The sequence below is a fragment of the Gouania willdenowi genome, chromosome 12 (genome assembly GCF_900634775.1).
Source record: "Gouania willdenowi chromosome 12, fGouWil2.1, whole genome shotgun sequence".
In the NCBI taxonomy this organism is placed as follows: Eukaryota; Metazoa; Chordata; class Actinopteri; order Blenniiformes; family Gobiesocidae; genus Gouania; species Gouania willdenowi.
In genome coordinates this window covers 6656800-6670615 of record NC_041055.1, presented here as the reverse complement: position 1 = coordinate 6670615, position 13816 = coordinate 6656800, and the positions used below count along the sequence as shown (strand labels likewise).

At 40.4% G+C, this 13816-nt stretch overlaps 1 protein-coding gene across 5 annotated transcripts in view; it reads right to left on the bottom strand.

Moving 5' to 3' along the window:
• Positions 1-2503: 2503 nt before the first annotated feature.
• The window catches only part of myo18b (myosin XVIIIB), a 77634-nt gene continuing 66321 nt past the window's right edge, over positions 2504-13816 (bottom strand). For 4 of the 5 annotated variants that reach the window (XM_028463117.1, XM_028463118.1, XM_028463116.1 and 1 more), the window contains 8 exons: positions 13058-13141; positions 11923-12060; positions 11659-11844; positions 6426-6559; positions 6302-6343; positions 4625-4771; positions 3581-4506; positions 2504-2635 (listed from right to left, as the gene is read on the bottom strand). In XM_028463117.1, coding sequence (XP_028318918.1) covers positions 3591-4506; positions 4625-4771; positions 6302-6343; positions 6426-6559; positions 11659-11844; positions 11923-12060; positions 13058-13141 — 1647 coding nt within the window. In that variant the 3' untranslated portion in view covers positions 2504-2635; positions 3581-3590. Of the gene's footprint in view, positions 2636-2773; positions 2887-3580; positions 4507-4624; positions 4772-6301; positions 6344-6425; positions 6560-11658; positions 11845-11922; positions 12061-13057; positions 13142-13816 lie in introns of all 5 variants that reach the window. The other variant, XR_003675251.1, reaches the window with a different exon arrangement.

The window sequence follows — 13816 nt, the reverse complement described above, 5'->3', positions numbered from 1 at the left end:
GCGTTCGATAACACACAAGCACAAACACAATCTCACTGATCTGTGAAGTGTGTTGGCATTCAGCAGATACAGTTGGAGCCGCTGTATCTGCCTTCCTTCATCAGATACATGAAAGCAACGGATCTTCAGTTGTACGCGTTCAATCGCGCGACTCAATCAATGAGCAGATGAAGCTAGAAATGAAGCTGTTGCTGGGAATCAAAGGGAAATTACAAAGTGAGGACAATCAGACTCAGCCTCTGTGATTTCTGTGAAATTGGAGGAATGTAATCACAGAGGAAGGACTCCTGCTGACGTGCAGCTGTTCTCCTAATGAAGGGAGAGCTGCTGCTTCTGTGCATGTGCTGCAGTTCAGATAGAGATGGAACGCTTTACACTGTTAACCATTCATTTCATAATGAAGGCGAAAAAACTAGTTGTCCTGAGAAAATAGCCTGACACATATCACTAATATCCTCTAATCTCATAAGATCACCTGGTAAAGCTCCGTCCCTTTACCTATTGACCCTGCACAGCCGCCGTCGCTACCAACGCTAAGCTAACTTAGGCCATGTTCAAAATGGCATACTAGTGTAGTACTCATACTAACATGTTAAAGGGGGAGTGTCATGTTTTTTTCAGGCACATAGTACTAATAGAACAAATGGAGATGGGTGAAAAACAACATAATACTGTACCTTTAGGATTTTGTTTATACAGACGATTGTTTTTCACAAAATTTACTTTGATCGCCTGGCATGTCTCGACTCTCTACTGCCAGTCTTCTTCAGAGGCATCTGCTGATTGCTTTGATATTTCCTTGACTTCCACGTAATAATTCCAGACAGTTATTTTTGTCTTCTTTTTGAATAATATGTTAAAGTTTCATTTATTCAGACAAAAGTTTTACAGGAAACAGAACATAAAGAACTTGCTGGAATTACTACTCATACTAAGTTTGACGTCAAAATGAGTACGTAGTGCATTCACATTAGACAGTATGAAAAGTATGAGAAAAATATCCAGATGTAGACTCTATGGTACATATAGCATACATCTGACAACATGTGACTTTTTTGAAGTGTGCACGGCACTGTAGCTGTTTGCACTCAACGTTCTTGAAGCCAAAATACGGCGTTTAGGGGCGCTGCCATCTTGCAAATTTCACGTCATTTGGAACCAGAGTCTACACAGTAGGGCCCAGCGGGAGGAACCCTGGTAATACGCCCCACCCATTTAGCGTACTGCCTTGATGACTTACGCAGCCCAACTACGCCAAGAACATAAGATCCCTTCAATTCGACAGGTCGGTTAGAACAGTTTACTGCAGAACAACTCATTTTGACAGCTCAAAATAAGACGAAAATACTGAACAGAAAAGTTAAACGGCGTCTCTGCTTTCCTTCACGACGTAACTGCTATTCACAAAGAGAGCTACGCAAGATCCTCGGCTGTCAATCATCGTCATATGCAGTATGACGTAAAATCATGTTTTTCAACCTCAGATAACTTTTTTTGAAACAAACTTCACAGACAAATGAGCTCTTGAACACAATGTAGGGTGATGATAACTAATGATCGCAGCAGAGTTTAGTTTTGGAAAAAAATTTACACATTACAGCTTTAACAAGAATAAATATTCAAACAAGTAATAAACTGCTTCTCAAAGTTAAAAACTTCTCAGCGCAGTGCTGAGTGAGAAGCAGAGTGAGAAGCAGAGAGCGAGGAAAAGAAACACACGAACACACACACGCCAAACCTCCAGCTGCTTGTTAACTAGAAGTGCAACACAACACGTGGGCCCACGGAACCGCTAAGTTAAACAGTTGAAAGATGCTTTGAAAGTTTAAAACCTGCCTTTAAGATTGAAGAGCTTGCTTCACGCTCTGCTAGTGGGGGGAGGGGCTCTGCTCTCTGTCTGCAGCAACACGGAGCCTTGGAGCAGCCACTCTGTTAATAAAGTGGATCGCGCATCGGCCAATGCCGATACACGTAAAACACGCAAAAATCGGCCGGCCGATGAATCGGTCGATCACTACTTTGAAGAAGCAGCTGCGTTCTCTCAGTCACAACAAGCACAGAAATTAGTCCACGTCCACTGCATGTGGCAGAGTGAAGACAAATGACCAGTGTTTGACAGATCCCGACGTAAAGCCCCGCCCCAGGCTGTAGTCCTGCACTGCTTTGTTTCATTTAATCACAGCGGTTTTTACAAAGCCAGCTTACTTATTTTCCACTCCAGCTTCCTGCAGCTCACAAGGAGAAAGTTAATGCTGTGTAATGCATCCATTTTTCAGAGTTTTTAAAAAGTGTAGTGCTCCTGTGGAGTGGAGAGAAAGGAGATTTTTGAACTGCTTGGTTGCTAACAAAAAAAAAAACATTTAAAAAAAAAGAATGTTCTGTTGTGTTGTATTAATTAGTTTGATGGTTTAAAGTGACACAACAAGAGATCTCTGAAATTCAGCTTTAACCATAAAATAATTTGCTTAATCTGAGTGAACACCAAACACGCAAACAGACTGAGTTCACAAATTAAATGACTCCTTTATTTGACATTTCCTTCATATATAAACAGTTTGGATGGGGGAGTCCTCCTGAACGCTCCGTGCTCTCAGTCAGAAAGCATCCTGTGAAGCTCCCGGCTGGATACCAACACCTGCAGAGTGAACAGAGGTGGTCAGAGCAGAGAGGATTGTGGGAAAGAAAGTGTGGGGTGAATCCACAGGCCTGGACATGTTTTTATCAAACGCCTTCGAATCTGTCTCCGATAAATCAAAAACGGGACTAAAAATACCTCCGGCATTGGTGATGGTGAGTCATGCTACGCCTCCGCTCAGCAGGGGAAGCATGACTTTGTTTGGCAGGAAAAAAAGAAGAAAAACACCAAACCATCAGCGTCGGTTCATTCTGTGAGGACACTGTCTTTTTGTTAGGGAATTCACCCAAACACACATTGAACATTGATACAACATTTTCCCTCTCTTTTCTCTCCAGTTCCCACTCTTTTCCAATTTCTTTGTTTTTATACATTGATTTTTTTTCCTTTTCCTCTTGCATTTCGTTCACTTTTTTTCTCTTACTGCATTTTGTCTTTTCACTCCCTCATTTGACTTTTTCCCCCTATTCTTTCCACTTTTTTCTCTACTTCCTTCTCTTCTTCTCATGTGTTCTTTATATTCCCTCATTTCCTTCTCTTTCTTCTTTTTTTCTAAATTAAGTTTGCCTCTTTTTTCCTTTTCATTTTCCCCTCTTTGTTTCTCTACTTCCTACTTCTTTTTTTAACAGTATTTTTCTTTTTATTCAGTCATTACCTTTCCCCTTCCATATTTTCTTTTGTTTCCCTCCCATTTTCCCTTTTTCTTGTTTTTTTTCTCCATCCCCTGTTTTTTTACCCCATTCCTTTTCTGCTTTTCCGTATTTTCCTTCACATTTGAACTTTTTCAGGATGTCTTAAAAGATTTGATGACTGTGTATCACTCATCCACACGCACATAGACTGCTGATCGGCCCATGGGCAAGAGGATATCCCAAACCCCACCTACATTATATTTCTGACCAATCAAACCACAGTTCTAACCGATTGTGTAATGTCTCTCCTTACTTGCTTTGCTTCATTCCACCTCCTTCTTCAGGTATCTCTTCATGACGGATGCCACGTCTCCTCCCTCGCTGCCTTCAGCCTCCAGTCGTTCCCCCTGCGGTCGGTCCAACTTCCGCCTCGCTCCGCCGCTCTGCGAGCTTCCTCCTGAGCTGGAGGACGAGTTGTCGGAGCTCTTCCTGCTGCGCGTGGAGGGAGGGAGCTCGCCAAAGTGGACGCTCAGGGCCCGTCGGCCTCCTCTCACGGAGCCGGCCAGGCTGCTGGTGGACTGAGCCCTGCGGATGGCGGGCAGGACGTCTGAGGCGGTGTCGTCTCGTTCTGAGGTCAAGCGCCTGTTCTGGAAAACCAGTGGCTCTGAACCGAGATGGCCTTCTTCTCCGTTCTCTGTCACCAGGTTTCCCAGTAAGCACCGCCGCGGTGCCTGAGGGGAGCGCTGAATGGAAGCAGACCGCAGCGGCTCGTCAGGGTCCTCCTCTGGGATGGACAAGGAAGGTGGCGGAGGGCGTCCGTTCAGGGTGGAGAGACGTGGCAGCGACGGAAGAGAGGCGAGCGAGTCACTGGAGCGGGAAAGTTTGGCTCCTCCTCTTCCGGCTGCTTCCTGGGCCTCAGTGATGGAGCGGGAACTTGCTGCTCGTGACAGGAGAGGTGAGGCCGGTTTGAGGATGCTCGGACCAGGCCGAGGCTCCTGGATATCTTCAGGACTGAGAGACAGAGCCGAAGCTCGGCGGCGGAGCTGTGACGCTCCGGTTGTCTGATAAATGGGGAGAGAAATCGCGCTTCCTGCTCCGTCACCCGAATCACCACCGGCTCGCCGTTTACGGAGTCCATCCAGGAGTTCGGATAAGGCTGAGGACGACGGGGCTCGACCTAAACCTTTGGTACCGACTCCTCCGACATCTGAGCCGTCATCATCAACCTCCACGCAAGATCTGAAAGAGGATGGAAAACCTTTCATCATAAAAATGATCACTGATAACATTATCTGATAATAGAAAGTATGGAGGAGCTGGAGGTTGAAGGTTAAAGACCCTTGTTCTACAGACTCGCCTGAAGCTGTAGGTGCTCATGGTGTCTGTGATGGATTGTCGGCTGCTGTACGGGGACCCTCCTCCACGAGATCCTCCTCTGGGAACGCCCAACCAGGTACGAATTCCCTCCCCAACATCCTCCGATCCGACACTGGACACGGAGTCGCTGCAGGGTGAAAATCATCACCTCAGAATGTCGTCACATCCCTCATTTCCACCATCTTCCTTCCCCACCTACCAGGTATGCATTAAAAGCTGCAGCCAGCATGCAGGCCACATACAGCAAGTCAGGGAGGAGCTACAGCCTGGACGGCATTGTCCTTTGTTGAACGAGTCAAAGCATCAATTGGTCATGACTAAGGGTGGAAGGTTTGTTGAGTTTATTTGAGCGGTTTAGTTTAAATTGTTGATGCAGTGCAGTCAGTTTATCAGTCGGTTAGAGTTCCGTAAGTTTCCCACACTCCCAGTCTCTTTGGGTTAGGGTTCCCGTATGTTTTCCACACTCCCAGTCTCTGTTTAGCAGTGGTCAGGGTTCCCTTATGTTCTCTACACTCCCAGTCTCTGTGGACCATGTTTCTTGTATGTTTTCTACTCTCCTGTCTCTGTTGGTCAGGGTTCCTGTATGTTTTCTACACTCCCAGTCTCTGTGGGTCAGGGTTCCTGTATGTTTCCCACATTCCCTGTCTCTGTGGTTCAGGGTTCTTGTACGTTTTCTACACACCCAGTCTCAGTGGGTCAGGGTTCCTGTATGTTTTTTAAACTCCCAGTCTCTGTGGTCAGGGCTCCCCTATGTTCCCCACATTCCCAGTCTCTGTGGATCAGGGTTATTGTATCATTTCTACACTCCCAGTCGCTATGGGTCGAGGTTCTTGTATGTTTTCTACAATTCCAGTATCTGTGGGTCAGGGTATCCGTATGTTTTCTACACTCTTAGTATCTGTGGGTCATGGTTCCCGTATGTTTTCTACACTTCCTGTCTCTGTGGGTCAGGGTTTCCATATCTTTCCTACATTGCTAGTCTTTGTGGGTCAGGGTTCTTTGTATGTTTCCCACACTCAGTCTTTTTATTTAGCATTGCATAGCTGTCATCCAAAGGGTTTTTAATGTATTATGACTAAAACAGCGGTTCAGAATATTTAAAAGCTGCCTCACTTCTGCCACGACACGTCACCAGTTAAGACAACCAGTTGAACTGATACAACAACTTTTCAGGTGCTTTTTTATCACCTCTCAGGGTTTCCAACAAGTGGTTTTCCTCCTTTGGCTGAAAAAAAGCCTGTATTTTTATTGTCCTTGCCTTAAAACATGATCTCAGCCAATTCTGCTTTACAGCAAGCCACGTCCAAAACCAAGGGTCAAATTGTCACATATGCCAAGTCATATTAACTTTTTTTCCCTGCATTCTGGTCAAAAATAAAAAGGTGAAAAAAGTTGCTGGAAAAAAGTAATTTAACCCCTAGAAAAAAAAAAAAACCTTAAAAATTAAACACCAAAATAATAAGCACATCTTTTCAGCTTTTCTTACAAGACAAAATATCCACGACCCATTGAAAATGAGCTGGCGTACCACGAGTTGAGAAGCTCTGACTTAGAGAAGGTTTTGCTGGGAAACCTTGACTCTAGTCCAGCATGAGGCTTCACACACTCTTTACGAACTACACGCACACACACACACACGCGTTGTAGGTTTTCTTACAGCTCTTTCTTTCGAGCCAACAACTCCACAGCAGTCTGAACGCTGTGTGAAGACAGACGGAAAAAGTTTGAGTGAAGGCGGCACCGAGTGAAGGCGGCGACGCCCTCTCCACCACAAGCCTCACCTCTCAGAGTCGCTCTCGTCGCTGGACTCCACCTCCTCCAGTGCCGCCTGCAGGTCCACGATGCGGCGGATGGACGTCTCCAAGTCGGCCTGCAGCGTCTGCCGGACAGCGCTCAGCTCCTCCACCTGCATTTCCTGCACACACACGTCACACACACACATTGGCATCGTCTATCACAGCGAGGCCACAAATGTGTGACTGTCTAATCAAGGGTCACGTTATCAACATTTATCTCTGTTTAAAATGTTGTTTTATTGTTTTGTGTTTCTTTTCATCAATTCCAAGTTTTTGTTGCCGACTTAAGTGTTTCTGGAGTCATGTTGTGCATCTTTGGAGTTGTTTTGGGGTTTTTTAAGTCATTTTGTGTCCTTTTTTGGAGTTGTTTTGTGCTATTTAATTTCCTCTATTTTTAACTTTTGTTTTTGGAGCCATACTGTGGTTTTCTTCAAGTCATTTTGTGTTTTTTGGAGTCATTTTATGGATTTTTGGAGTTGTTTTGTGTGTATGTTATTTTTTAAGCAGTTTTGTGAGTTTTTGGAGTCGTCTTCTGGTTTTTTGGAGTTGTTTTGTGTTTTTTGGTGGGGAATTTTTTTTTTCGTGAGCTTTTGCAGTCTTATGGTGTGTTTTTTTGGTCATTTTGTGTTTTTTAGGAATGGTTTTGTGTGAGTTTAGATCATTTGGTGAGGGATTTTCTTTGGGTGGTTTGTGTTTTTTCTAATCAACATTTTGTTTTTGGTGTTTCGTGAGTTTTTTGTGTATTTTTCTGTATTTTGTTGAATTGTTATTGTTTTATGTGTTTTGGGAGTCATCTTGTGTATTTGTTTTAGGGGCTATCCATTGTATCCCTCCATATCTATCTATCTATCTATCTATCTATCTTATCTATCTTATCTATTTTATCTATCTATCTATAATTCATGTCTGTATTGCCCCATCAGTCTAACAGTGACCTGCTGATGTTTGGTTACATAAACGGGGCGACACCTGGGGAACTGAGTGATTTATTCATTCATCATATCCTTTTTTTTTTTTTTTTTTTGTTAAATTACACACATGCACACACACACATTCTAACACACACGTCACATACACAGAAAGGCTCCAAGGCTCTCAAAGTTATTGGCTTTGATGGCTTTAAGCAGACGGGTGTGGGTGCAGTGGTTGTCATAGAGACACACAATTGTGTGTGTGTGTGTGTGTGTGTGTGTGTGTGTGTACCCATAACCTTGAGGAGACAATGAGGATTAATCACAGACAGAGAAAGCAGAGGATGACGTTAGGGAGGGTGGTGGGTGTGTGTGTATGTGTGTGTGTGTGCGCTAATAACAGAATAATTACTGAAGCTGCTCCTCGTTTCTTGGAGGTCACTAAGAATGTTGCGCTGAGCGAGCGAGTGGGAAGCTCTCTGAGCTTCTGTCGCCCTCTGGGAATAAAGTCTGTTTATTTAATATCTTATTCTGTCTTTTCCTATTAAAGCTCCCAGACTAAAGCTGCACTTTAGGGTAAAACATGTCATGTGTTTACAAAGGGAGCTTTGCTTTGAATAATTTGAAATATTCTCAATAAAATGCAGGAAAATGTTGTCTAAAACCCTCAAAGATAAAACTTCAAAATTCATTGATTTGCTGTAATACTATACATATATATATTATAGTTTTGAAAAGTAGTAGAAGTTTACTGCTATACATTTCTTTGACCACCAGGGGCATTCGGCAGAGATAAGCAACTTTTTTCACAGCAGGGCCACAAACATGTGATTGTCTGAACCGAGGGCCACATTTTTAATAATAATGACAACAAATAAATTATAATTGATTAAGATGAGAAGAAGAAAAATAATAAATTTATATTGCAAAATTGAGTTTTAGTCACTTTAATTAAAACATAGCATTTATGGAGTTAAATTACTCAATATGCTTCAATTGGGCCAAATAAATTTGGAAAAAATGTCATTCTTTTCTCTGTATTAGAGGGTTGTATGCAGACGATTGTTTATTTTTTTGTTTGATTGCGTCAAAAGTACTTCAAAGGATTTTGGCAATATTTTAACCAAAGATAAATCTTAATACATGGGTGATTTCATTCAATGCTGGAGGGAACCTTGATCAATATACTGATTCTGGATCAGTTTAAAATAATCAAAAAATTACTATCTTTAATAATTGGTGACATTTGAAAAATTCCTATCTTTTTTATGATGTTTGTAAACTTAAAAACATTTACTGAAGTTTTATTCATTTATTTTTTATTTAAAATCACTTATTTTAACCTTTTCACTTTTTTAAAGTTTTCAAATTGAAACCATAACCCAATTTATTTGTATTTAATCATTTATACCATCAATGCTTCTTCACAAATTAAAAAATTTAAATTTTTATACATTTTTTTAATTGATTTTCTATTTTGAATGGGATTTTTTAAATTTATTAATTTATTTTTTGTGAACATTTTTTGTTTTTCTTTGAAGAACATTATTGAGATAATTTGGACCAACTGTATGGTCACAAGCATTTAAAGTGTGAATGATCATGGTATCATGATCAGGATCATTGATCCAGATAACTGTTTGCCATCTCTGAGTGATTTTGTCTTTATTTGAATTAAAGAGGAAGTATTATGAAAAAAATCACTTTATAATGGTTTTGCTACAGTGATATACATCCCTTTAGCCTCATTCAGAGGACTAAAGTTGAAAACCTTCTGTTTCCTCTCTCCCGTGTTATTCCACATTTTGTAAAAAGTCAGCTCTAAACGGTGAGTTGGATTTTTCCCCCAATAATACGTCATAAGGTGGAAACTCCTCCTCCTGACAATCCTGGCTCCTCCTACCCTATAAGAATGTCAACTCCTCCCTCTCAAACTACCTCACAGGTAAAACAAACACTGCGGTTTAATATAAAATATACATTATACTTTATTGTCATATATGTAAAGCTATGTAAAGCACCCAGGGAGGGGTTAGTATTTTTTTTTTTTTTTTTTTTTAAAAAAAAAAAAAAAAAAAAAAAAAAAGGGAGGGGTTAGTATTAATATAAGGGAATGATCAACATCCCACAGTGATGGACCAGGGAGATTAGAACCAGTGAGCCTATGATTACAACCACTAGTCCCTTTATCCACAGATAATATATTTACATTCAGAATATATATTTACATTCAACAAATATATTTACATTCAACAAATCCTACATACCAAATCACTTAAAACAATCTATTCTTCACTCATAGCATCGCACTTAAATTACTGCTCCGAAATATGGGGAAATAACTACAAAACGTATCTTGAACCACTATTTAAACTACAAAAAAAAGCTATAAGAATTTTGCATAAAGCACCACACAACGCACACACAAACGAATTATTTGAGAAGGCAAAATACCTAAAACTGCAAGAAATAATACACTACAACACACAAATACACGCATTTAGGTCTTCATCTAAAAAACTACCACATCAAATACAAAAACGTTTCACATACAATCAAAATTCCTACGACTTCAGACATAATGTGTTCAGACCGGACAGGGTCAAATTGAATGTTGGCAAACATAGTACTGTGTATAGAGCCATGAACCTCTGGAATAGCCTTGACGCAGAGACAACAATCCGTAAATCTGAAAGGATTTAAGGAGAAAACACGGGGGACATTTCTACACATACAGATCTCAAGTCAACTCTTCATCGAACTCTACAGCGACGACATGGAACTCATCAACTGGTCATTGAGCGCCATTGACAAAATCTTCACGACGAGGCAATTGCTACAGCACGAATCAGCGTGTCCAAAGGACACATACCCAAGTGGATATGTCATGAATGCACGAGGGAGAAGCCAGATCCTCTGTCTCTCCCAGCTGACAGTGGAAGATGTGGAGGACATCTATCTGCTAGGGGTCATGATCTTTGGCCTGCTAATGATGGGGGTATGTGTATGTGCATGTGCCTTTCTGATGGATCGTAAGCTGAGGCGACTTTCAGAGGATATGAAGGTACTCCGAAAGAAGAAGAACTTTTCGTTTGGAGAGTTGGAGGAACGTAAACAACGACTGGAAAAGAAAGCTCGAGGAGATACGGAGAAAAAGGACAGTGAGGAGGAGTAACAACAGGAACAATGACTGCAGACGAGAACGCATCACATAAAAAAGGACAAAAAAAAAAAAAACCTTAATGAAAAGATGAAATTATGAAGAAGATGAGAATGTTTGACAAGGGAAGAAACGCGGACTGATGTAAAATTATCTGTGTTCAAATCAGGGGACGGATCTGGATAAGCATAATGCTTTTTTCTGTCGCCCTTTCCGGCATGCAAAAGGACAAAAAAAATAAATAAATAAAAAAATAATGATGTGATTTTGCTCTGAATGTCAAAATGAATTTCTGTGATTGCAACCATGTCGGAAATGAACTGAATAAATAAAAATAAATAAAAAATAAAAAAAAATATAGACAATACTAAGTGCAATGTGAGCGCTAACAGTCAGTTCCCATTTTAGTAGCCGTTATGCTGCCTCGTATCACCTTTAACATTATCTGACAAGTTTGTGAGCCAATGCGACGCAGCGGTTGGACGAAACAAATGATTATCACCTTAAATGGACTAGTTCTGTGGTCAGAATATGTGTGGGTGACAAGAAAGCGTCGTAGCAGCTCTGGTGAGTGTTTGAAACATCTGAAACAGCTGACTGACTCCGCTGCTGCAGTGATAAACACACACTGTGGAGCAGCGTTTGTCGAACTCAATCCCAATGTCCTCTTAAACATCCATGTGTTTTACTGTAATGTGATTGGCTGAAAACAATAAGAGTGTGTGGATAGCAAAAGGCAATCACTATGGTAATAAAGCTGTGGCGTGGAGTCTGTGTCTACAGACACGCCCACTCATGCATATGCATGAAGGCCCCAAAACAGCCTGTTTTTAGAAGCGTCATTAAAGTGACTGTTCAGAGGCTAAAACTCTGGAAAACAGTCGAGTTTGGGAAAATAAACCTCCAACACTATGTTGTTGGGGTTCTTAGAACTAATGGAGATGGGTGAAAATAGCATAATACTGGACTTTTAAAGAAAGAGCAACATTTAACAGTGATGATTGATGATGACTATTAGGCAAGGGGGAGGCACCATCATGAGTGTAGGCTGATTTGAGAAAGCTTAAGGCTCTAAACCAGAGGATTATAGTTTTAGGGTTAAGAACAGTTGACTGTGGGGTCAGTGAAGGCATCGTGGTGCGTTTACCAGCTCCATGCGCCGCCGGCTGCTGTCCTGCTCCCTGAGGCTCAGCTCCTCCATCTCCACCCTCACGTCCTGCAGCCGCTGCTGGAAGTAGCGGGCGTTCTCCCTCTCCCGAGCCTCAGCCTGGGCGCTCTGCTCCAGCTCTTCCCCCAGACGCACCACGCTGTCCCTCAAACGCAGCACCAGCACCTGAACGCAGCACGACGGTCACAGACGGGCTGCAACACCGCGGGGTCAGAGACGCCACAAAGACGGATCCATTCCTACCTCGAACCTCTTCACCTGCCCGCGCTGGAACTCCAGTTTGTTCTCCAGGTCGCACACCCGGGCCTCCTGCTTACTGACGATGCTGCGCGCAACGGTGGATGACTCCAAGAACTGCACTCTGGACACGCTCTGTTGGAGCTACCAGGAGGAGAATATGGAGCAAAAACTCATTTTAGTCCCTTAATAAGATCAATTTTAACCCTAAAATGACATCATAATACCTGGAGTTAATCATAGTTTTCACTTTATCTTTTGCTTTAGTGAAATTAAGTCAAAATCCATCCTAAAAATGTTCAAATTTTTTCTAAAAAGTGCACGTGTCACAATGTACAAGTCCCAGGTAGATCTACAAAGGCAATCTAGTTTTTCTTTTATTTATTTAAAAAGAAACGTTATTTTAACATTTTTACAAAAAAACGTTTTTCTTTATTTCATTTTTCTTGATTGTAAATTAGATTTACAGTACTTAATTTAAAGTTTTCACAATTATTCATTTTAATATTTTTTCTTAGAATTTTTTAAATAATGTTAATACTGAAGTTTTCTTTATTTAATTTTTCTTGAATTTAAATTTACTTACTTTAACATTTTCACACTTTCTATCAATTATTAATTTAAATCTTTTTTCTTACAATTTAATCATTTCAAATGTTTTTAAATAATGTTTGTAAACTTAATTTTTTTTTTACTGAAGTTTGCTTTATTTAATTTTTCTTGAATTTTAAATTTACTAATTTTAAACTTTCCACACTTTCTATCAATTATTGATTTCACTTTTTTAAATAATGTTTAAGTTTTTTTTTCTTTATTTCATTTTTAATTAATTTAAATTAACTTATTTTCACCTTTACACATTTTTTAAAGCTCTCCATTTTAACCCATAACCCAATATATTTTCATTTAAAAATTAAAAAATGTATGTTTTTATATACTGTTTAAAAAATAATTTCATTTAAGCTTTTTAAATTGTGTTTTTTCAATCATTTAAAAAAAAAAAATTGATAATAAATCAATGCAACCTTCAGTGAACAGATTAAGAATAGCAGCAACTTATATGAAACGATACTTGCATTAATTCAATATATTGTCTCTTTCGAGGCACCAAACTGTGCACACATTTCCTCTCTGCACTGACCTGCTCCTGGAGCGACTGTCTCTGCTTCGTCACCTCCTCCAGCTCCGCCTGCAGCTCTCTGATCTGAGAAATGTCACTGGAAGACTGAGTCCGAAAGACGAGATAAGAGTTTAGTTTGTGCCAGTGCGGTGTGTACAGTATTAAGTTAGTTTGTGACAGACAAGGGCCACATCGGTTTAATTTTGTGCCGTTTCAAAAATAAAAACACAAAATAACTCCAAGAACGCATGAAGCAACAACAAAAATACACAAAATGAGTCCAAAAACATAGAAAAATACAAAATAATACATGAAACAACAAAATCACACAAAAGCACACAAAAAAACATTTCAAATGACAATTTTGTGTTTCAAAAATAAATACACAAGTTGACTCCAAGAACACACGAAATGACAAAATAATACATAAAAGAAACACACAAAAGTACACCAAAAAACACAAAGGGCCTATGTTACAAATCTAGATTGGATTAATCTCTGTTAGCTGACTTCAACTAACCAAACATTCTCTGTCAGACAGGAGCTGTCGATGAATGTCGATCACCTATGATCGCAACACGCTAGTGTTTACAGCCTCGCTACGTGTGCGTGTGTAACGACGAGGTGACGTTACTTATGGACTGTTACACTTATGAACTGTTGTAATTTAAAAAAAGAGTCAATTGTAATACTGTGACAAACTGCAGTGCTTAATGAAATTAAGAGAGACACTTTTGTTGTATTGGTTTAATTAATTTATTGGTCAAATGGTGAAGCACA